Consider the following 25094-nt stretch of genomic DNA (forward strand, 5'->3'; position numbering starts at 1 on the left):
ACTCCCTTCCTGTGGCTTCCAGCAACTGGTATTCAGAAGCATTGCTGCTTCATAAAGGCAGAGCATTGCCATCATGGCTAATAACCATTGGTAGCCATAACCCCCAAGATTTTGTCTAATTCTCTTTTAACACCATCTAAGGTAGTGGGCATCACTGCCTCCTGCAGGAGTGAGTTCCATAGTTTAAATCTGCACTTCAAGGAGGGCTTTCTTTTATCTGTCCTGAAACTTCCAACATGCAGCTTCATTGGATGTCCACAAATTCTAGGGTTTTGAGAGAGCGAGAGAAACTTTCCTTTATCCACTTTCTCCATGCCAGGCATAATTTTATAAATGTCTATCATGTCTATCATCTCAGTCGCCTTTTCTCTAGATCAACAGGTGCCCAACCCTGCAATCTGTCCTCATAGGAGAGTTCTCTCCAAAGCTCATCCTTGAGGGTCTTTAGATAAAGCTCGAGGTGCACCATGGTCTGAACAGTCCCTGGTTAAAAGTGTTGTGTGGGGAGCCAATGTGGTGTTGTGGTTAGTGCCAGACTAGGACACGAGTTCAAACCCCCGCCTGTCGGTCATGAAGCTCACCAAGTGACTGGCCACTGCCACTCAACCTAACCTACATCACAGGACTGTTGTGAGGATTAAGTAAGGGGGGGAGCCATGTACATCACCTTGTGCTCCTTGAAGAAAATGCAAAAAAGAAAAAGAAAATAAAAGAAGCAAAACAAGAGCAATAAAAATAAATAGATAAGGCAAAAGCTCGAGTCACTGATGACTTTGCTGGAGCAATTCACCCTGTAGATGAAAACACTGTTTCCCTCTAATCTTTGAGATTGCTCCTTTCTTCTGTATTGTGAAGAGTTAACAATGAATCTCTCTCTCTCTCTCTCTCTCTCTCTCTCTCTCTCTCTCTCTCTCTCTCTCTCTCTCCTGGTTCTGAGCCAAGCTGTTCAAGGAGAGCGGAGTTAAAGTAAGAGTGGCCATGGTCACACCACGCCTGGGCCAGGAAGGCAAAATGAACAGCCATCCTTCAGAGAAGTTGTCCTGAGCAACCAGCAACAGGGGTCAGATCTATTTTTAAGAGGAACTCTATTGGCTGATAAGACACATGATGCAAGGACACTTTGTCGAGGCACGTGTGGCCTGCACGACACCAGAAAGTGATGGATGAGTGCAATCCCTCTCCTCTGCTTAGCAAAGAAGACAAGCAACCTTCACCAAGAAGCATAGGCAGTACAGGATCAGAACAGTCCAATGCCAAGGCTACAGCTGCAAGAGGAGACAAGGATGGAGCTGGGGAAAAAGTCACTAACCTGGATTAGTGGCAACAAAACGCACTCCATACAAAAACTTTGTTTCATTCAGTTACATTGTCCCTCAGTTATTTGCCATCACGAAGCCAAATCTGATTGGCTTTGCAGCATTCTGACATTGTCCTATTTCTTGTGTGATCCCTGACTGGGTGGGATCACTCATGTCAACAAACCCAGGGAGGAAGAAGCAGTCGCGGCAGCCCATTTCCACTTCACCAAAATGGCTAGTTTCTGCATGAACATTTCTGTCTGGCTCAATTCCACCTATCCAGGTGCGTGGAGTCCCAAGCAGGACATTTTTAAGGATTGTGTGTCCAAATGGACACCCAATCCTGGCTACTAGCCTCCCGCTAAATGTGATTTGGATGCAGAACATTCATGTAATGAAACAGTGTGTGGGTAATAATTTAAAATGTTGAAAATATAAGGAGAACCTGCTGGATCAGGCCAGTGGCCCACCTAGGCTAGCATCCTGGCCACCAACTTGTGTGTGGGAAACTATCAAGCAGGGCCCTAGCACCAGAGAATTCTCCCCTCCAAGCAAATAAATATGAGCCAGATTAATTTCATTCCCATCCCTGGAAAGACACAGCTAAACACAGCTCCCTCAGTATTTAGGGAGCATGGTCTGCCTTGACACCAGCTGGCTATGTCCAGGGTGAATCATCTCTAAACAGAGACTGGCAGTTCTCTCTCCCAGGGTCCAGGTCCAGTACTCTGGGCATTGTTTACTATGGAACGACTCTGTTCACTGGAGGCCCACAGATTCTTTTGCAGTAATGGATGCAATGTTAATGATCTGAGTGAGAAGAGAGAAAGCATGGGCAGCACTGAACTGTTCGCCTCTGGAGCAGTCCATCTCCACTCTCCATCCCTGGGAGATGCAAGGATCTCTCAGCCAAAGACAATTTAAAAGCTCTGTGTTTTCCTGCTGGTAATATTTCAGTGGCAGCAGCGAGGAGTATGTTCTGAAATAGGCTGTCAGTAATTGTGACCTCCGTCAGCCTTCCCCAAAATGCAATGGAACCGGCTTCTGTGCAGCCGCTCCTGAATAGTCCCAATCAGCGTGACATTGCCGCTTCTTGAATAGACATATTCAGCCGGCAATTAAGGGGAGATCAGGAGACCAAATGGGGCGGGAGGGGGGGGGGGAATGAGGCCCTCAGCGAATTGGGATTGAAAGGAGCTGGCAATGGCAGGCTGCAAAGGGACAAAATCCCAAGGCAGAGGATGAGCTAGGACAACACAGGGCTCATACCCTCCCTCTTTGGTTCTGCCTCATGCAGAAAGAAGTTGCTCTGCTGAAGACATAATCTGACAACACACCGAACGTTCACCAGTTGCTGTGCTAGGGGGACCAGGAGAGGAAGGAGGCAGCATCTGCGTTATGTTTAATTGCATTTTATAATGCTGTTTTAATTGGCATTTCTGTCTTCAGCACTTTGGATTTAAAAAGAAAAACGAAAAACATTATATATAGTTTTGGGAGGGGGAGGTATAAATAAATAAATCCTAGACACACTTAATAGGCAAAATTATTCCCCGTATGAGTTGGCACTGAGCAATGCAAAGGATCAATCTGCAATGACTTGTTCACACATGAAAAGGCCTTAAGAGCTGCTACACATATTGTAACCATGGCAAGGACCGAGAGTTTTCCAAGGACACTGCCACACAAGAAACATGTAACACATGGCCAGCACACGCAAGGAAATCTGCATCTTTAACCACCAGTGTACATGTGTCTGGGGGAAATACATGGTTTCCAGGCAAACATACCACATGCAACATGCAACAAGCACCTATTACATGTTCACTGTGAGAAATTCCACTAGCTGTCAGAATGTGTAGGGCTCCTATTGAAGCCACAATCTGGACCCCACCCAGCAGAGGACAATTTTAAAGGCCTTGGGGATGGGCTCAGTGGTAAAGCATCAGCTTTGGAGGCAGAAGTCCCCAGGTTCTACCCCAGAAACTCCAGGTAAGGGTAAAGAAGACCCTAGTCTGAAACCAAGAAGAGTCACAGACATTGAAGCCAGTACTGAGCTAGACAGACCAATGCTCTGACTTCAATAAGGCACCTTTCTATTTATATTAGAACCATGAAGACTACCATCTTACTTTATTTTAAGGGAAAGGGTTGTAGCTCAGTGGTAGAGCAGCTGCTTTGTATGCATCAAGCCCCAGGTTCAGGCCCCAGGGGCATCTTGCTGCAAAACCCCTGCTGCAAAGCCCAGAAAGCTATCACCAGTCTGACCAGTTGACATTGGGCTAGATGGGCTAATGATCTGATTCAGTATAAGCCACCTTCCTCTGTTCCTATGACATGGGAGGATGAAGAAGTCGGGGGCCCTGAACCACTGCAAAAAGCAGCCAATGGAGCAGTCATTCTGCTTCGCCAACGAGCACCTTTGCATCATACTGGACGAGGCAGCCAGGCCCCAAAGGGAAGGCATACTTAGGGGCATAAGCAAGGAAGCCAGAATTGACTATGTCTTCCTGGCAGATGTCCATGGTGAGCTTAGGAACCCTCCTTCTCCAACACCTCGTCAAGCCCAGGGATCATGGGAGTCATCTCAACCCCGTGTAAGAAAGAGCATGGCCCCTTTAAATCTCAAGAATCAGACTCTTTCTCTACAGGACTGACACCCCACCCCCAAGTTGATTCCAGGTTAGTGCTGAGTTAAGGTTGCTTCACAGGAAGTTGTCCATCCAGACTAGTGCTGAGTGAAGCAGGCTCTGCGGGAGGCTGTCCGTGGTCCTGATCAAGAGGTCCAGACTGGTGTTGGGCAAAAGTGGCTCCACAGGAAGCTCTCCCTGGTCCTGAACCCCAGCCGGCTGCCCTACACTGTACCTCAACTGACTACGAACATCCCTGCGGAGCCCAGCCTGGAATGAGAAGGGTCCCCAGCTGAGTCCCAACAAGCTCTGTCTCAAGCAGAGCCCCAGCTGGAAGAGGCAGTAGGGGAGTGCACAGCACGCTCAGAGGACTCATCCTCCCCCTCCTCTCTCATTCGGGTTTGATTCTGACCAGCTGAACTGCCTCTGTCGGGAGGAATGTCAGTGGCACAGCAGTGCCTCGATCACTTCCATTTATGTCACAATAAACTAGATTGTCTCCTAAGCGCTATTGCTCCCCTCCCCAACGCCCCTGTGCCAGCACGGCTAACTCAACTACCGCTCAGGATTATGTCAAGGAGAGTCTAAGTGAAATTGCCACCATTAAACTTTTTTTTTCAATTGACCCTCACCAGTTCCAGGTTTTAAAACCTATTAAACAACACATGAAACCCACCTCTTGTTGAAACCAGAGCATTTGCAAACAGAATATAGGTCAGCACAGGTCCCAGCAAGGCAGAAGCCTGGGAGACACTGCGCTCTAGTGGCCCCATGGAGGAAATGCATCTTATTTTGCTGCTGCTGCTGCTTCTAATGCTGCAGCAAGAAATAAAAGACAATTGGGGGGATTGTTCGTAATATCTCTCAGCCTAAGTGCTTCTCTCAAGATGACAGCTTCAGTGGCATCAGGATTACCAAAGGAACTTACAGTGCTGGTGAAATATTCAGGCAGGGAAAGGTCTCAGCCAGGACTTTAAATGCTATCACATTATTTTGCCTCTTCCAGACTCTTCTGAAAAGGATGCTTCGAAGGGGGAGAGCTAAACTGAAATGTATCTTGGCAGCAAAATCATGAGCAAACCAACTCTGAGCCCAAAGGATTATGGGAGCTCAGTTTCAGGCAGGGAAAGGGGGGCCTTACTTCACCCCGAGGGCAACAATCCCTCGTAGGCAGCCTTTTGGGAAATGGATGCCAATGTCTGGTGGGGCCAGAGGCAAAAATGGGTGGATTCTTTACTTATGTGTGATAGACTGCATTCTAGCTATTCAAAAGCCAGCATTTTCTACAACCCATCCCCTATCTCTTTTTCTAGGCAGGCAATAAGTATTTTATTGCATTCCAGCCAGGACAAAGAACTCAAGAAGAGTGTGGAACAGGGCGAGTAAGGGGTGTGGTTTTTTAAAATTTTATTTATTTCATGCATTTATATCCCGCTTTTCCTTCAATGAGCTCAAGGTGGGGTACCTGGTTCGCTCCCCTCCTCGTTTTATCTTCACAGCAACCTTGCATGGCAGGTTAGGCTAAGAAGCAGTGACTGGCTTCCCAAGGTCACCCAGGGAATTTCACTGTTGAGCAGGGATTTGAACCCTGGTCTTCCAGGTCCTGCACTATAACCACTATGCCACACTAGCTCTTGTGGCCTCAGGAGACTCTTGATGGCCAGATGGAAGTCTGCAGTGCTGCATTAGGCTCCCAGGATTGAAGTTCACCCTACTCCTGCTCCAGGGGGATGAAGGGCAACTGTCTGGTGTGATTCAGAAGAGGTGCCCTCCTTTGACTACTGGAACCCATTCTGATGCCCACTTTCCACCACATCAAGCTAATCCTTACAATTGCTTCTGTAATGTAAGAACAATGGTTCCATGGGGTAAACATATGTAGCTTCCTAAAGCCCCATGCGTCACACACAAGCTTCTAAGAACACCCCGTTCTCCCACAGGTCTTTGTAAAATTGTGCTTAATTCCATTTTTTTTTAAATGAAGAGGATCTTATTCCTGATTCCACAATGAAACTGGCTCTTTGCTAGGAGACCAAAGTTCTTGCTACCAGCGGATCCTCTCTGGCACTTTCTCAACTGCACACAGTCCTAAAAAAGTCAGTAACTGCACCACATTAATAAGGTAATAAAGGCGCATATGAGTGTTCACACAGGCTGTTAAGTTGAGAGGAATACAGTTAAAACATCCACAGACAAATGGGAAAAGATTAAAAAGAGCAATGCAAAGCAGATTTTGATGAACGGTGGGACAGCGCTTCACTTCATCTTTTAATGCAAGGCTGTTCGTTACCCACCCCAGATAAAGGCAAACTATATAAATGCATTAATTCCTATTGCTGGTTCTTGAACAGGAGCCAGCCAGGTACGGTTGCAGAGTTCAATGCAATTTCCTGTCTTATTGTTAAGTGACTGAATGATAAAGTCTAGGATCTGGCCTATGCAGTCAGCAGAATTACATGGTGCAGTTATTGCTCAGACTTCAGGAGGCATGCTGCATGCTTGAGGGCACTCCCCCCCCCCAAAAAAAACTGTCTGAGGAAAGGCAGCACATCAGGATGAAATTTTCTAGCTCAGTTCTCCAACATGCTAGTTTTCTATCTGCAGAGATATGTTTTGGGTTTTTTTTTTTAAGGGGAGGCTTTTGTTATGTTGTCGGTAAATTCAAGGAAGCCTCAGGTGTTAATATATCTAAGACTTTGGGGCAAGTGGGAGAGATATAACCAGTGGCTTGCCTCCAGGTACGTTCTACTCAGAGTAGACCCATTGAAATGAATAGGCCCGAGTCAGTTATGCCCATTAACTACAGTGGGTCTACTCTGAATAGCACGGGCACTGAAGACAACCCAGCAATGGCCAGATGTGTTTGTAATTTCTAGGATTAGAACGTGTGACTCATAATGTTCCTCTTCAATCCAAAAAGAACATGGTGGCCCAAAAATCCTTCTCCATCTTAGATAATAATTCAGCTACAGTGGTGCCTCGCTAGACGAATTTAATTCGTTCCATGGGTCTTCTCTTATAACAAAAAATTTGTCTAGCGAATCCCATAGGAAAGCATTATTTTTTTGCCCATAGGAACACATTAATTGAATTTCAATGCATTCCTATGGGAAACCGCGATTCGCTAGACGAATTTTTCGTAAAACGCATTCGTCTAGCGAGGCAACCTCCGCTAGAAAAAACCTTTAGTTAAGCGGAAATTTTGTTAAGCAGGGCATTCATTAAGCGAGGTACCACTGTACTATATGGAATGCTCCCTGCCTCACCGTCTCCTTCTTTTCTCTCAAACTTATGGAAGCAAGAGAAGCAAGGTCTCTTCACCTGCAGCCCTTTCCCTACCTCCAGTGCCCAGAATCACTGCAACAGCATCCCAAGTACAAGGAATAATGGGAAATATAGGTCTCCAGGTTCCTGAATCTACATTGTGGGCCCAGGTTCACTGAATTATTACATTTCCCATTTTAGGCACCAGGCAGAGGAAGATGGAAAACCCACGGGGAGAAACGTTAGTTTTGCCATGTACATTGGGTTGAAAGTGTTGACAGCACCTGTCTAGCGCAGGTGTAGGAAACCTTCGACCCTCCGGATGCTCCTGAATCACAACTCCCATCAGCTCCAGCAAGAGTGGCCAGGGATGACGAGAGCTGAAGCAACATCTGGAGGGCCAAAGGTCCCCAACACTTGGTCTGGGGCAGGAGTTCATTGTATGCTACTAGCCGCAATGGAAGCTATGCTCCGCCTCCACAATCAGAGGTGGCAATGCTTCTGAACACCAGTTGCTGGAAACAGCAAATTACCTTCCAAGTCCCGGACTGCAGAATCAGGGACCGGCAGCCGTGTGACACCGGAAGTTGTGTCGACGTAACTTCCGGTGTCGCTTTGCCCTTCTATGGGCACCAAAAATGGCCACCGCCGACACAGGAAGTTGCCTGTACGCATGTCAGAAAGTGCGCCGACGCAACTTCCGGTGTCGCTCCGCCCATCTATGGGCACCAAAAATGGCTGCCGCCGACACCAGAAGTCGCGTCTATGCACTTCCGGACATGCATAGATGCAACTTTTGAAGCCGGCGGCGGCCATTTTTGGTGCCCATAGAAGGGCAAATCGGAAAGTAAAAAAAAATGGCTGCCGGCAGGAGAAAATAACGGAGAAAAACAGGAGACGAAGTGATATGGGGGACCACCGGGAAAAGGTAAGTAAAAACGGGGGGTTTCCCAGGGAAAACGGGGTACTTGGCAGCTATAAACAGCAAGAGGGGAGAGAGCGCTCTTGCGGTGTTTGGGTTATGCCTGCAAGATACCCACATATTGTTGGCCACTGTAAAAAAAGGATGCTGGACGAGATGGGCTACCTTTGGCCTGATCCAACAGGCTGCTCTTAAGTTCTTATGGGCGGGGCCAGGGGAGCACAACCCAGAAACATCTAACCCAGATATTACAAACTGAACACTTTTTCCAACCCAGGAGTGAAATCTCCACCTTGTAGTGTAACAAAATATGAAGAGAAGGGATTCTGACTAAATATTAGGAACAACTTTCTGACAATAACAGCTCTTTTGACAGTGGAATGGCCTCCCTCAGAAGGTGGTGGCCACCTTTCCAGGGATTCTTTAGCTGTGATTCCTGCATTGCAGCGGGCCAACTCTACAGTTCTGTGACCTCAAAGGTGGTAGGCTCTCCTTCGCAGGAACCTTTTGAGCCGAGGTTGGATGGCCTTCTGTCGGTGATTATTTAGTTGTGATTTCTGCTTTACAGGGGGTTGGATTGCAATTCTATGATTCTATTCTGTGAGTCAACTCCATCTTAGCAGCACTTGACAGACGGCACCGTGTTCCCTTCTCCAGCCACAGTGCTTGTGTGGCTGCCACGGGAGCGCCTAGCTCCCGTTAAGGAGCCCACGTCCGTGCACCAGAAACAACAGCCTCTCGAGCTGCAGGCAGCTGAACGGCGGCACTTAAAAGGCTGGAAGAGAGTGGGAATCTCGCCAAGAAAGCAGAGCCCAAGTTTTTGGCCTTATCTCTCAAAATTCCCCAACCACAGCAGCGCATTTTAAGTGGTCTCTCCCCACCTCCACCAAGTTCTGGAGTGGAACAGACGTCCCGCTGTGCGTTTGAAGAGTTAGCAATCTGGAAAAAGAACTCACTGGGGGACGGCGTGGGCGGAGGATTCTTTGAGAGAGGAGCCTCTCCCTTCGTGCTGCTTGAGGGTTTTCCAGCCACTGCAGGTTGTTCCTCCGAGCCGGTGGAGAAGTGGAACTGAACAGTCCCTGACTCAACCTGCTTCACCTGGGATTTGAAAAAAAGGAGAGGGGAGGAAGCAAAGACATTCTTATTTCTCCTGTTCTTCATGTTGCCACTGTGGAACAGCAGAACTGTATAAAATCCTAATGTTCTGGGCCGAAGGAATCTGACTTCTGCCCCAAGAATTCTGAGACCTGCATAAATTGTGCACACTTCTGCAATTTCTACTATTCGATGTAGTCTTGGCTTAACCATGGGGGTAGAAGAAGCACAGACTTTCTGCCCCCTATTCTAACCACTGGAGTTCTTGTTTGGTAGCCCTTCTGCCTTCTCAGATTTTAGCAGGTATTCACACATGTTAAGGACTAGAAACTCCTTTCTCTCTCTTAAAGAAAGCTGGGGTTCTCAGAAAATACCTGCTTTTGCGCAGAAAGTCCCAGGTTCAATGCTCAGCATGTGGCTTTGCATCCCTGGAATCCAAGCCTAGTAAACGCTCCTGGTCGGTTTAGCACCCTAGCCGCTGGCTGGGACTGTTTATTATTATTTAGTTCATAAAATTTATATGTTGCTCAATTATAAAAAAAACCTCAAAGCAGTTTAGGTAAAGGTAAAGGGGCCCCTGACCATCAGGTCCAGTCGTGTCCAACTCTGGGGTTGCGGCGCTCATCTCGCTCTATAGGCCGAGGGAGCCAGCATTTGTCCGCAGACAGCTTCAGGGTCATGTGGCCAGCATGACTAAGCCACTTCTGGCGAACCAGAGCAGCGCACGGAAACGCTGTTTACCTTCCCACCGGAGCGGTCCCTATTTATCTACTTGCACTTTGATGTGCTTTCGAACTGCTAGGTGGGCAGGAGCTGGGACTGAGCAACGGGAGCTCACCCCGTTGCAGGGATTCGAACCGCCGACCTTCTGATCAGCAAGCCCTAGACTCTGTGGTTTAACCCACAGCGCCACCTGGGTCCCTCAGTTTACAAAAATGTAAAACTACAAAATCAGGAGAAAATTGCCATACGTTACAAAATGCAAGACAAGAAACTAAAATTAAAACAGATTAAATTTCACATCAGATTTTCTAACCACCTGGCTTGACTAAACAAAAATGCTTTTAGCAGGAGCCAAACAGAATACAGTGAAGGTGCTTGCTTGATATCAATGGGCAGGGAGTTCCAAAGTGTAAGTGCTGCCACAGTAAATGATTGGGTTTTGACAAATAAGTAATAGGTATTATGTGGCACATGTAGTAGTGCCAATTCTCATAGGTTCCTCCCTCTGACTGCTCTTTATGGCTGATTTGCTGACTGGCTTCACCATGTCCCTGGCTAGAGGCCTGTTGCCTCCAAACCACCAGCTCTGCCAATACTTCCCCCCAAATATGTTTCTGGGGATCACAACTCACCTCTTCAGAGCTCATGGTGGCTGGTGGTGTCTTGTACACCAAAACGTGACTGGGATTATGTTGCACTCCTCCTTGCAATGGCAGGACCACGTTTGAAGAAGTTGCGTCCGGTGAGGGGTTCCAAACAGCCCAGCGAATTGAGTGCATGTAAGCCGGCGTTGTCAGCGATGTAACGGATGGCGTCTGTAGTTCAAGGGGGCGGGGGGCAGGAGTGGATGTGAGAATGAAGATATCACTTATTAATGTCAGTTCCATGGGGCTGTTACACTCTGAGCATCGCACACCGGTGTGACCAAGAAATGCAGTCCGGATTATGCAGATATATACAGATATCTGTGGAATAGCATCCCTGTTGAGATAAGACAGGCACACGCTTTCCAGAAATGGCTGAAGAGATTTTTGTGTTGACAGGCTTCACTAGCTAGGTCTTTACCATGAATGTCCACTTGTTATGGATTTGTTGCTTTTGTGTGTGTGTGTGTGTGTGTGTGTGTGTGTGTGTGTGTGTTTATAATTATAATTATATGTTAATCGCCTTGAGACAGTGGTTTAAGGCAACTAATAGATTCATGTTATAATTAATTGATTAATAGCTCTGTTTAAACTGCCCAAGATGGTGGCAATTGCTGCCTCCCGCAGGAGCAACCTCTGCAGATTAACTATGAGCTGCATGAAGAAGGACTTTTTACCTGTCCTGAATCTTCCAACATTCAGCTTCCTTGGATGCCCATGAGTTCCAGTGTTACGAGAGGGGGGGACTTTTTTCTATCCACTTTCTCAATGCCATCCATCATTTTATAAACTTCCATCATGTCGCCTTTTACTTGCCTTTTCTCTAAACTAAGAAGTCCCAAATGCTGAAACTTTCCCCCAGTTGGGGTGCCCTTCTCCAAATCTTCTAAATCAAGTACACGGGTTGTACTTTTTAATTTGGCAATGTTACGTGGTGGTGCAGGCAATGTAGAAGTTAGAAGGGAATGGTTTGTTTGTTTGTTTTTAAAAAGAGCACAGTGGCAAACATATTAATACAATCTCCCTGTGACCTTGTTCCCCTATGTAAGCATCTGCCAACTTCATGAATCTGATAAAATAGGCCGTAGACCACAAAAGTTTATCTGCAATAATTGGTTAGCTTTTAAGGTGCCACAAGACTATTCGTTTACAGTAAATTAAATATGAATACGATTCATGATTTTGGATAAAATCAAGTAATAATCCAAAAAAAGAGCCCCTTCCCAAAAATACATAGTTTCGAACTCCTTGCTGCTTCTAAAATGATGTGCTATGTTCCAGCTGATCCTGGAGCCAAAAAACCCCAGGATTTTTCAAGGGCAACTTCCTCCCGCTTTACCAATGTCCTTGTGTAATTAAACCTTCATTATCTGTGTTCCCACTCCACAGTCTATGGTAGAGTGGTGGGAAAGGGCCTTTGTAGCACTGAGATTATGGAGTAGGTGGTAGGTATTATTATCAGCAATAATAATAATAATTAAGCTTGGTTCATATTTTGTACAAAAAGCAACTCAAAGTGATTTACAACCATAAATAAATAGGCATTGAAATGAGGCGTAAAATAAAAATCTAAAAGACAACCCTGTTCTTAAAAGGCGACATTTAATCATCCCACCCACTCAAGGAGGCCTCAAATAATTAAAAGGCCCAAGAAAAAAGACATGTTTTTGCCTGCCACCTAAGGATATGGAATAATGGCACCAGGCGAGCCTCGCCAGGGTGAACACTCCACAAGAGGGGGGCACCACTGAAGTGGCCCGTTCTTGGGTTGCTACACTCCAGGCCTCCCATGGAAGGAGCACACAGATTGCAGGGTCTGGGGCAGTATATATGGTGAGAGGCGGCCCTTGAAATACTTGGTAGACTGAGCTCTACTGATAGATCTGTTGATTCTTCGCAGTGGGTCAGGAAGAGCTTGTGACTCCCACTTGACTGACAGTAACAATGACTAATAGGCTTCCTTATCCCCCTAAACTGAAGTGATGGAACAAAGAAAGCATGAGGGCAGGAACCAGAATTGGATTTTTTGTGCGAAATGACTGTGAGTTAATTTCTGAAACTGATCACAATTCCTGGGCTGAGCATGTGCTCAGAAGCGCTCTGTTTCTTAGTGAGTGTCTGCCCTTCTGGCCAGAATTGTGCACCCGATTCTAGTTACAGGTCCAGGGTTCTAAGTAATAACAATAATAAAAATAACAAAGCAGATCCTGCAAGGCTGGTGATAGTTAGGCATTCAAACTGAAGAGGAGAGAACTGTTCCTTTTCTCCTAAGTCTTACCAAATTTAATATTAGCCCCATAAATCAACCCCAGCAATCAGGATTCGCTCTCCAGTATCTGGTGCTCTAGTACTAGTTCTGCTAGTAACCTGACCTTCCAAAGAGAAAGTGATGCAGGATGGGCTACACCGGTAGGAAGCACCATTCTGAATATGACATTATGGGCTGGCTTCTTAGCTAGAGAGGCTCAGGAGGCTCAGGCTGCCCCCGTTTTAAGGACTCTTCAGAAGGGTCTCAAAAGAAAAGCCTAGGAACTCACGGCTGCGTCCCAGCATTTTGAAATCCTTCTCCCGGCTCCTTGTAAATTGCTCATTACGAAAGCTACAAAGGCAATCAGCTTAGGGATTATCCACCCTCCAGAAAGGAGAGGGTAGGGGGTTAATTGGGTTCAGTGCGAAGCCACGGCCGGGCTGCGCAAAAGGGCTGTTGATGACACTCTGGAGCGCTGGGAGGCATGCTAATCTGCACATCTCACACTCATATGACGGGCAGACTGTCTGGCGCAGGAGCCTGATTGCGGTAGCTCAGCATAGAAACTGGCTTATTTGGGGGCACCTGCCCGGGTACTGATCACTTTAGGGAAACTGCTTCCTCCTGTTTCATGGAGGATAATTTGGGATAATCAGCCTCATATGACCAGCATGCTTAACTCTAATTAATGCATGAAGGGGTTAAGACCATAGAGTAAGCTGCCCTGCTGGGCTTAGCTAGGCCATACCCCCTCACCTTGGCAGGAAGGGTTATCAAGCCTTTGTTCTTGAACTCCACCCTTCCCCAGCTCCCAGGTTCTTAAGGGCAAAGGTTGCAGCGGACCTGGTGGGGAGCCCGGAGTCTGCATCAGAGTGCTTCCGCTTTCTCCCCAGGGTGGCCGACTAGATCTCTCAAAGAGAAGCCCACAAGCAGGACCTACACTCTCCCCAGTTGTGATTCTCAGCTACTGGAATATTCAGGGGCATGCCTTCTCCAACAATTGGAGACAGAACACTGTTATCATAGCTAGCAGTCACTGATAATGACATACAAGTCCATAACCTAAAAGCAAAGATTACCTTTTGCTTCACAATTTCACAAATGCCGGTATTGCTTTCAAAAACCATTCTGATGATCATAATTCAAGACAACTGGGTCTCAACTATCTAACTATCAGGCCCCAAGTATCTCAGGCAGAGCTGGTTAATAAAGACCGGCTGTTTTTATAATGCAAGCTATTTTAATGCAAGGTAAACCAGTTTGGGTTTGGATTTGACATGCAGAGCACAGGAGAGGAGCTGTTCCTTTCCCCAGCAGGACCAGGTGCCATCCAGCAAGAAACTGAATTCCATTATTACCACAGCCTGGCATGTCTAATTCAAAACAGGAATGCACAAATGGTGTCTTCTCTGACCCACAGGGGAGATACAATCGCCTATTCTATAAATATTAAAATGTGCACACTGGGTTGGTATTCACAGTGTGATGTAGCTGTGGGAAGCAATGGGCGCACAGTGCCCTCCTAGATTATGTATGGGGAAAACATCAGGCATGGGATCAGTACACATAAAATACCAATGAGATTTCTCTGATGCACTGACAGTTCCTATTCTCTTGCGTCATCCCAGCCCTAGCCAATAGCTTCCAAGCATGCAAAATATCTCATGGGGGTGGGATGGGGAAATTGGCTAAGCTGCTGATGTATCCTGGGGATACACCACTTGCTTCTGCTGTGGTGAGCTGGTGGGGGAAGAAATCATGTTCCTTTATTCCAGGTTAATTAATCAAGCATAATTACAACCTGCTAGATTTGCATGCACAGATTAGAAAGGCCCATTTGAAAGGCGACAGGCTCCGTTTTACAAATGAATTGTTGTTGTTGTTTAGTCGTTTAGTCGTGTCCGACTCTTCGTGACCCCATGGACCATAGCACGCCAGGCACTCCTGTCTTGCACTGCCTCCCGCAATTTGGTCAAACTCATGTTCGTAGCTTCGAGAACACTGTCCAACCATCTTGTCCTCTGTCGTCCCCTTCTCCTAGTGCCCTCAATCTTTCCCAACATCAGGGTCTTTTCCAAGGATTCTTCTCTTCTCATGAGGTGGCCAAAGTATTGGAGCCTGAGCTTCACGATCTGTCCTTCCAGGGAGCACTCAGGGCTGATTTCCTTAAGAATGGATAGGTTTGATCTTCTTGCAGTCCATGGGACTCTCAAGAGTCTCCTCCAGCACCATAATTCAAAAGCATCAATTCTTCGGCGATCAGCCTTCTTTATGGTCCAGCTCTCACTTCCATACATCACTACTGGGAAAACCATATTTACAAATGAATAGACTGCTTTAATCCTAAATTTAAATGGGTGCTCCAGGGTTATTGCACCAGAACTTTCAAGATTTGAGTTAGTTAGGCCTGTTCACACATCTGTTGAGACCCAGCTTGCAGACAGCTCTGGCAGGGGCTCCCCAAGCTGTGAAGGTGAGCTGGGGCCACCTGCCCAGGCAATCTCATAGCCCTGGAATCTCAATTCCAAAGAGGATGGATCAGTTCACCGGGTGTGAAACCAGGAGAATCAGGTCGCATAACCCATAGCCTGGATTAGGCTGCACAGTACACAAAGACAACTTCCTCTCTGATGGATCTCCCAGAAGAGAAGGCACAACTAAGGTCCACCATTGGAGCCCTAGGGCAAGAGCATCACCCCCTGGCATTCTCTGGGCAGCAGCTCGTGCCAATCCTGGCCATCGCCCAGGCTGCCTGGGGCTAATGGTAGCTGGAATCCAACAACAACCAGAGAGCACCAGACCAGCTGTCCTCTGCCCTAAGATCTCAGTGTCAGGGCTATAAATATGTGTCTGGGCCAAAGCATTTGAGATGAACTCGTAAGACTTAAAGAAATCCAGCCTTCACACAGAAAACCAAATGATAGATAGCTCTGGCCTAGCATTTTGTGGGCATGCTAGTGTTCTCTATGCAGGGAATCATGTGGATTCCCTACATCACCTGACTGCCACCTGAAGTTGAACACATGCATCCATGAGAACTAAGCATAACTCAGATTTGTTTATGCAAAGCTGACCATCAACCACCATTGTGGTCCACCTGTCTGCATGAAGCCAAATCGAGCCTCCCTTATATTATCATTCAGCAAATAATGCCTAGGTATGAACAGAGGGGATGGAGCGGGTCTGTATAAGCCCCATAGTTTTGTTGTTGATTATTACTGCATTGCTTCTCTTTGCTCTCCTTAGTCATCTGCACACAGATCAAGTGAGTCTGGAAACAGAATACAGAAATTAGCAAGAGAGGAAATCCCTAATACAAACTGGGTCAGAATTGGATAAAGGCACCCCCACCCACCATAATGCAATGCTGCCATCCGAAAAGATTCCTTCCTCTACCCCTATTCTTTCACTCTAATTCCTCAAATCCTCCATTCAACCATCTCCCATGTAATTATATTATTTCACTGCTTCTATATGTCAATTTCCTTTAAGCAACATAGCTGTGAGATGTCAAAACTGAACAGAATTTTAAAAAATAACACAAATAACACAAACACACAATACCAAGCTTCTTAAGAGTTAAAGAAGTAAGAAATTGGCTTGTTTCTACAGTGGTACCAAGGATTAAGAACTTAATTCGTTCCGGAGGTCCATTCTTAACCTGAAACTGTTCTTAACCTGAGGTACCACTTTAGCTAATGGGGCCTCCCTCTGCCACCACGCGATTTCTGTTCTCATCCTGAAGCAAAGTTCTTAACCCGAGGTACTATTTCTGGGTTAGCAGAGTCTGTAACCTGAAGCGTCTGTAACCCAAGGTACCACTGTACTTTTGAGTCATAGAAAGCATTTGTGTGTGTATTAGGCCACTTCTCTTTCTGTGCTATGACCTCAATAATTCTTATAATGAAAGAAAAAATTGGAGAGCTTTCAAATGCTCTTTCTGGAGCTCACTGTTTCAAGAGCTTTCCAGAACGACTGTTGCAAGTCAGTATTTCCTGCACACACAGTCAGCAGGAAGATTGAACGCCACGGACTGAAGGGGTGTGTGTGTGTGTGATTTAATATACTTATTTTAGCATGTTACATGTGACACCTTTGCAAAGCTCAGAATCTGAAGATGAGCAATGAAACACCTTGAAAGGCATCGGAAGCAAAACCGCCACTGGTGTTGCAATCCAAAACGGCATTTCACTTTGAGAGTGTGTGCATTATTGCACAGGAAGGCAAGGCCGGCCCTAAGGCAAGGCTGGGTGGCGCAATGCGCCAGGGCACCGGGCTGCCAGGGGGCACCACGCCCGCCAGACAGCCACGCCCGCTTCAGTCCTTTCCCAGCAGCAGCGGCGGAGCTGCCTCTGCCGAGGGGTGGCAGGAAACAGGAACAGGGCTACCTTCCGCCCACACTCCGCGGAGCATTGTGGGGCAGCGCTGTTTGTGCTCGCTGTGACTTGAAGGAGTGTGGGCAGGCACTGCCCCACAATGCTCTGTAGGCAAACCTTCTGTCGGGGCGGCGGTTAGGGCTCCCTGGACTGCAGCCCCGCTCTGCTGCTTCGGCCGATCAGGCGGAGGCAGAGCACAGCTGGCAGTGTCCCTACCTGTCACGCTGCGCCCTCCGGCTGCCCGCTGCGCCTGGCCCTACCCAGCGGAGCGCGAGGGGCGCTGGAGGGATCATCGCGCCATGGCGCCCAATATACTTAAGACGGCCCTGCAGGAAGGCAAAAAGAAATGGACTTTGGGAGACCATCGCTCAGCAGGCATGGCCAAACGTGGCCCTCCAGATGCTTTGGGACTACAATTCCCATCATCCCTGACCACTGGTCCTAGGGATGAGGGGAGTTGTAGTCCCAAAACAGCTGGACGGCCAAGTCTGGTCATGCCCGGCTCAGTGGTTGAGCATGTGGTTTTCCTAAACAAGACTCCAAGTTGAATCCCCGATGGCATCTCCAGGTAAGGTTTGGGATGTCCCATCTACAACCCTAGAGAGCCACAACCAGCTAACACTTCCCATACAGATGGTCCCAGGTCCAATCCTCAGTGACATCTCCAGGAAAGGAAGGGAAGGGAAACCCTGGAGACACACTGCCAGCCAGTGTGAACAATACAGAGTCAGGCAGACCAACCATTTGAATCATGGTTGACTGATGCTCAGTTACTGCTGGACTCCAACTCCCAGCAGCCCCCATGGCCAATGGCCCAGTGGATGATGGGAGTCAGGAGTCCAGCAATATCTGGAAGACCAGAGTCCCCGCCCCCACCCCCCACTGTAGGAACATAATGAACTGTCTGCACCCTGGCTGACTTTATCCATTGCTGTTAGGCAACTCTTTTAATGTATTTTGATTTCTTGCAACACTTTTGTTGGGATCTGTTGGGTGTCTTGGGTCCATCTTTTTTTTTCCTTCGAAGACAGGAAGGGCATTACTGGTTTTATAAATATAATGTATACATAAAATATGTTTGCAATATATGGGATTTTGTGCCCCACACCAGACTCCCCAGCAAAGGCTTAAGGAGGTGAAGGGTGGAACCTATTTGTAAGTACAGTTCAACAGCAGGACATATGTTGGTTTAAAGAGGCTGTGGTCCCTCCCCAAATATTCTCACGTGGAAAGTTGTGTCATTGTGCAAGACCTTGACTCAGGGCAGAGAGCATCACTTATTAAGTCCTTTCTGGATCCGTGACACTGTAATGCGAGAGGTAATCTTTCTCTAGGGTGAAAACACAGGATGTTCCTTCCCTGGAGAACCACAGCCAGTTCATTTGTTATACTTTCGACAATGTATTTGTCAAGACAAGGTTGCTCATTCCAACTGCGCAGCTGTACAATCAGGCAAGCAGCACGGTCAGGTATGACATCTCAGGCCATTGCCAACCCCCTGGGGAAATCAAGCCTTGGGTTGATGCATTGCCTGACAACTCCCATTGTCTTTACAGTAGGCTCAGGAACGGGCCCACTGTGTGCGGAACTCAGAGCTTGCTCACAGCCTGCATGAGAGAGAGAGAGAGAGAGAGAGAGAGAGAGAGAGAAACTGAGCAGGCCAGGGAGAAGCTGGCTATGTCGAGGTGGCGCTTGCAATCTGCACACAGATATGCAATTAAGTGCTCAATTAACGACTGACAGATCCTCCCAACCTCCTCACCTACTTTCAGAGGAGCTGTGAGGCAGAAGTGGAAGGGGCTCGGAGCCAAGCACAGGCCGCCGTCCAAACGTTACCAAAAGGGGCAGAGGGCAGAGTGCGATGCTGGGACAGCCAACAGAATTCCTCGATGGGGTTTGCTCCTGGAAATATTTAGGGCAAAGTTAACTAATAGTTAGGGCAAAGTTAACAAAGCCGTGTCTAATTAACGGCTTTGAAATCCGGCAGCATCAAAGGGAATGCCGGGAGGAAGCCAAAGGTACTTTCAACTGGGTCTTCGTTGAGGACAAGGGTCTTTCCAGATAATAAGACTTTTTTGTTTAGAGGAAAGGTAAGTAAGCAGTGACAGGATAGAAATTTATAAAATGCTTGGCATGGAGAAAGTGGATAGGGTTTTTTTTCTCTCTCTCTCTCATAAGCACTAACAATGATGACTTGTTCCCCTTGCTAACCTCCTTTTCAGCCTCCCCGCCCCCTTTTTCTTGATGTGGGGGTGGGTCATAGGGGAAGAAATCAGCAGCATCAGCGGGGTGGGGCATGGTGGAGGAGTGGCATCGTAACATCAAAGCTACACTAGAATGAACCTGGGTGACTCCTTGCACAGGCATGGCCTTAGAAAGGAAGCCAGACCTTGTGGGGGATCAACAAGGGGTTGAGGGGCTCAGCAGGTGGCCTTTCTGCTCCTTAGAGAAGGTAAGCAATTTGACAGCAAGGCAGCAAGCAAGTTGCTCTCTAGGTCAGAGCTGCTAAGCTCTGGCTAATGAACCAAACACTTCAGATCTGCACAGGTGGATTAAGGTGGCTAATTTCGTTAATAAAAAGCCGAGGAGCACCTGATTCACGGTGCCCGGATTTCATCTGGATAAATAAAAGGAGCGCACTGGGCTTCACTCCTGCTGTGTTGAAGGTGCCTTCGCCTTTGTGTGGACGTCAAGCGGAACACTTAAGACTGGAGCCCCAAATCAAAACGTTTGCTAATTGAGTTATATTGAAAGGGAGATCCGCACAGTGAAAAGGAGGAGGTCACCAAGTTCCAGTTCAAAACTAAGGCTGGGCAAGTTTATTTTTCTTTTCCATTTTTCTGCCTCCTCTTAAAAACCGAGAATTAAATTCATCAGCAGTAATTTTCAGGCAACTAGGATTGTTTCTCACAGGCATTTTGTTATCTTCCAAGTTAAATATCCAGGGCCGAGCTACCTATTATGCAAAATGAGCCGGGAGAATTCCAGACTCTTATTCCTGAATGCTCCTCCATGTTAAAATGTAAATAAATCCTACACGCAAGGCAGAACTTGCAGAGCAGAGAGATAGCTTTGCTAAAACTTTTTCTGATCTACTCTTAAATGCAAGGAGTTCTCGTGTGGGGTGGGGTGGGGTGGGGAACTTCAAGATTTGATGATGGAGGAGAATCACTGGGGGCCCTTCTCCTCCCACCACCTGTCTCAGCTGAGAGTGCTTGTCTGCTAGTCCTGGGTGCTTCATATACCAGTGACTCCTCCACAGAAGCTCCCTCGGCTCCTGGCATCCTGCTCTCCCAATACAAGACAAACCAGCACTGCCACAGTGCATGCTTCATAACTGAGTGCTACTGCCTTCATAGGGAGCTCATCTTCTCTAGGGAGGTGGGGTCCAGGTTATTCCTGCATCCTGCAATGGGCTCTGGTGGGCTTCAGGCCAGTTAGGACTGGACCACAATCTTGGCCAAGAGCAGGGTGGTAGGCTATGATTCATCAGTGAATGATTGCCCAGCTTCCAAAGGAACACTGAATGCTGGGATTCTTGTAAGGTGAGTTAGACTTGGAGGACATAAGGAGAGCCCTGCTGGATCAGACCAGGGATCCATCCAATCCTTCACTGTTTTCAACATTAGATGCCTCCTTGTCCCATTCCTGCCACAGGTTCTCCTCTTAGCAGTAAGATGAACTAGACAAGTCACGCCATACATGATGATATGATATCACTTTAAACAGTCATGGCTTCTCCCCAAGAATTCTGGGAGCTGTACTTTATTAGGATGTTTAGAGTTGTTGGGAGTCCCCATTACTCTCCCAGGGCTAAAATTCCCAGCATTTCTTGGGAAGAAGGATTGGCTGTTCAGCCACTCTTGGAAGTACAAGGGGCAGGGAGGGGTCTTGAGCTCAGCACCACTACCCACAACTGCTTATCGCTTGGTATTCTCCCCAGGTACTGTAACCATTGGGCAACAGCACCCCTGAGAAATGGCATTTGGCCAACCGCTATGCTGGAAAACTCATTCCCCCCCCCACACACACACCTGCAAAAATATGCAACTCCCCCTGGATCTTTCATCACTGTTTGGTGGAAGGTGGCACTCCACTGAGACAACACCACTTAGAGAGGATTTATGAAACATGATAGAACCATCCGGTATGAGCCAAGGGTAGCAGCAAAATTCACACTGGCTTCCCAGCCTTAAATAATTTTAAAAGGACTTAAAAATCAATTTGAGCATATTGTGCAATGGGAATAGGCCTCACGACATACTGTAAATCTCTGCAGCCACCCTCACACTCCTCCGCAACAAATACCACTGCTACATGAGACAGGAAGACCTTTTTGAGGGCAGAAATACCCCAGCCTGGAGGACACAAAATCATTTCCATGATAATTCCTGAAATGAGTTTTCCCACCACAAATTTATAACCTTATATTATCACTTGCTGGGAGGTAGCAGCTTACACTTAGGGGACCCCACACACACACACACACACACTCCTTCTATTCCCCCTCCCCACGTCATTCAAAATGTGGACTCAATACAGGTTACAAAATCACTCAAAACAGCCAGCAGTTAAATCTATGTAAAGATATGAAACAAAACCACCATCAAATCTCGATTATACAGAACATTTAGAAGCATATTCTGATTACAGCAAATGATTTCTGAAAGAGTGACAATTTCATAATCCTTAGAAAGCAATTTGGTTGCCTGCTGGCTTGGGAACTCAAGAAGTACACAGACTCTGTTATTCATTATTGGGACCAGTTCTGACCAACGAGTCTGGGGCTGAGTGCTGCCAGTATGCCCCTGAAAGTAGCTAATCAGATCTAGCTATAAGAAGAGCCTGCAGGATCAGGCCAGTGGCCCATCTGGTCCAGCATCCTGTTCTCACAGTGCCCAACCAGATGCCTCAACGGGAAACCCGCAAGCGGGACCTGGGGACAAGAGAACTCTTCCGTCCTGCGGTCTCCCGCAACTGGTATTACAAACCAATGGTGGAGACAGAGCATGGCTATCATGGCTGGTAGCCACTGATAGCCTTATCCTCCATGAATTTGTCCAATCCATGAGTTCCAGTGTTATGAAAGAGGGAGAAAGCTTTCCCCTACCCACTGCCTTTGTGCCATGGACAATTATATGAACTCTTGCTCAGGTTGTGTCCCAGGTGAGGGATGCCCTGGGAGAGCAGTAGCCAGCCTCTAGCCTAATATCCCTACATGAAGCAGATTTGCTGTGAGTGTGCAATTGTATCCTACGTATTGGTTCTGCACTTTGAAATGCTGGCCATGTTCAAGACGGCACCATACGGATGATACGCAGCTACCGCCATTGCAGACCGGGCTTTTAAATGAGTGATGGAGCTCGTAGAAGGGAGGGGAGGGCAGTCAATGGCCACAATTGACCTCCATAAGGCTCTTCTGATGTTTCTATGTCCTTGTGCTGTGTCAAAGGGAAGAAAAGCATTGCCTGCCTGTCCACCTCTCGTCAAGAGATCCTCATAGAAAAAATGGATAGGAGGTACCAGGAGGTCAAAGCTGGCACAACTGAGTTGTGACCCTATGAAGATAAAAGACTCAAGCCATCCTTATGCTACCCAAGAGGTGACAACAGATGCAATGCATACCTTCCCATCTGGTCCACTTGCCACGGAGAAGACGTACTCCAGCAGCAGGACCACTCCAAAGGCTGGGTGATGGACCATCTCTGTCAAGTGTATGCGGCTTCGCAGCACAAGAGCTTGCCCCTCCGAACTGCAAGGAAAGAAGGGGGGCAGAGAGACCCAGAGATGATATGCCAACCAGCCACATGCCATCAGGTTTATAGTCCTGGCCATCTTTCTTTTGCCCTAATTTCTACTTGGGGAGGAACAAAGTACTGCCAGTGCGGGGTGTGCTCATGCCTCTCTATCCAACCCTCAGGACTCTTCCCCAGGCAACGAACACCTCTCTTCAAGCCACATCCCGCAGTGGTCCTTTGCCCCATCCTCCCCAGGTACTTTTGCCAGAAGGTGCCCTTGAAATGTGATCATCTTCTTGCTTGCTTGCTTGCTTGGATGAAGGAAGGAAAGAGACGCGTGTTTGGTTGGTAGGAACCTCTGGCTTTTCCTTGACTGGAAAGCCGCCTCCTTACCTGGGTCTGACACCGGCTCCTTGTTTCCTCTGTAAGCTGCCGGTCCGCCCTCGAGCCACCTCAGCCTCTGGCACCACCACCACCACCTGTGGTGGCTGCACAAAGCAAAAGCTGTTGTGTACCCCAATGTGCAACCGCCTCTCCTGCACTGTGAGGGTGTTCCCATCCAGCATCGAGTTGCCCTAGGAAAATCGATAGGTGGCCGGGTCATGTCTCAAGGCACAAGGAACAGCCATTCAACTACCCTGCAAAATGTCACGTAGTCATTCATTCATTCATTTTCCTGTCCTTCACCCTAAGGTGCCAGGGAAAACCATACTCGAAACAACTCAAAACAACTTACAGAAATAAGGCGCATCCTGAAAATATACACCCCGAGCCAAGTTAAAGAGGTGCCTCTTCAGCATTTGCCGGAAGCTGTACAATGAAGGTGCCAGGTGCACTTCTGTGGGGAGGGAGTTCCACAAGACAGGGGCTGCCACAGAGAAGGCTCTCTCCCAGGCAGCCACACACCCCTGAGCCTCTGAGGGTGGACTAACTACAGTGGTATTTCAGTTTACAAACAGCCCTGTTTATGAACTATTCAGTTTATGAACTCCACAAAACCAGAAGTAGTGTTCCGGTTTGCGAACTTTACCTTAGTCTACGAACGGAAGCTGAACTATGGAACAGGAGGTGCGCCTTGGTTTAAGAATGGATTTGGTTTAAGAACAGATTTCAGGAACGGATTAAGTTCATAAACCGAGGTACCACTGTACTCAGCACCCAAGAGGGTCTGTAGGGAAGGGGGGGATCTTTCAGATATTTTGGGCCTAGATTGTTTAGGGCTTTAAACACCAACCTTGAATTGGGCCCAGAAACAGACAGGCAACCAGTGCAGCTGCTTTAAAACAAAAGTTATACGAGATCTAAACAGAGGCCCAGCCATTAACCTGGCTGCTGCATTTTAGACTGGTTGAAGTTTCTAAGTCGTCTTGAAGGGCACCCCCATGTTTCATGACCACCTGGAATGGAAACAATTCCAGGAACATGTTGGAGGCGCTTGACTGAGAGCCAATGGGATGGGCTCTGTGACCCATCTCTCCCACTGTTGTAGTCTGCCGGAATGGCTGATGGCTGGGTGATAGCTATGGGAGAGAAGGCCTGATGCGGCTTGTCTTATAACAGCGCTGGTGGAAAATGAAAATCCAGCTTGCTGTTCCCTTTCCTTATATTCAAATGCACTGGAAACAGACCCAGAGTTAAGGGCCCAGCCAACTTATCAAATGCCATGGCATTTTTTAACCCGCGATACCAATGTATTGTGAGGAGGGGGCGGGAAAAGTAATTTTAGGCAGGATGTCCTCAGCTAATAAAAATGAAAGCTGCCCCAGAGTGACTGCTGGATATTAAAGTGTTTCATCTTCTCCTCTCTGAAAATCCACTGCGCATCTGACAAATCAACAAGGCGCATCCTTGGGGGTCATTACCGCTTCCTAAATTGCGAGAGCGGAAAACACAAACATTAAAACTTAGAAGTTGCTCTGGGTACCCATTAATCAAAAGCAGCCTGGCCACCGTGTAGCTCATTAGCAGTTGCTTATTCCAGGAGGAGGGGAGGAGAAACAGCAACAGGGAGGCTGAGAAGAGAGCAGTCTCTTAATCAGAAGGAAAACTAAGGCAATGAAAGGACTCTTCCCTCCCCGTGAAAAATGCAGCCTCAAAAAGCAATCCATATGCAAAGAAACAAGCAGGTGCGTTGTTATTGTTCAGAAAATGGGAAA

General features: G+C 47.4%; 1 protein-coding gene across 1 annotated transcript in view; it reads right to left on the reverse strand.

Moving 5' to 3' along the window:
• NPHP4 (nephrocystin 4) overlaps positions 1–25094 on the reverse strand; it is a 100305-nt gene that overhangs the window by 38226 nt on the left and 36985 nt on the right. Inside the window, exons 8-11 of the mRNA XM_035119028.2 lie at positions 23332–23513; positions 22826–22952; positions 10565–10747; positions 9071–9212 (exon numbers count right to left, since the gene is read on the reverse strand). Of these exons, the coding sequence (XP_034974919.2) occupies positions 9071–9212; positions 10565–10747; positions 22826–22952; positions 23332–23513 (634 nt within the window). The remainder of the gene's footprint in view (positions 1–9070; positions 9213–10564; positions 10748–22825; positions 22953–23331; positions 23514–25094) is intronic.

The sequence above is a fragment of the Zootoca vivipara genome, chromosome 6 (genome assembly GCF_963506605.1).
Source record: "Zootoca vivipara chromosome 6, rZooViv1.1, whole genome shotgun sequence".
NCBI lineage: Eukaryota > Metazoa > Chordata > Lepidosauria > Squamata > Lacertidae > Zootoca > Zootoca vivipara.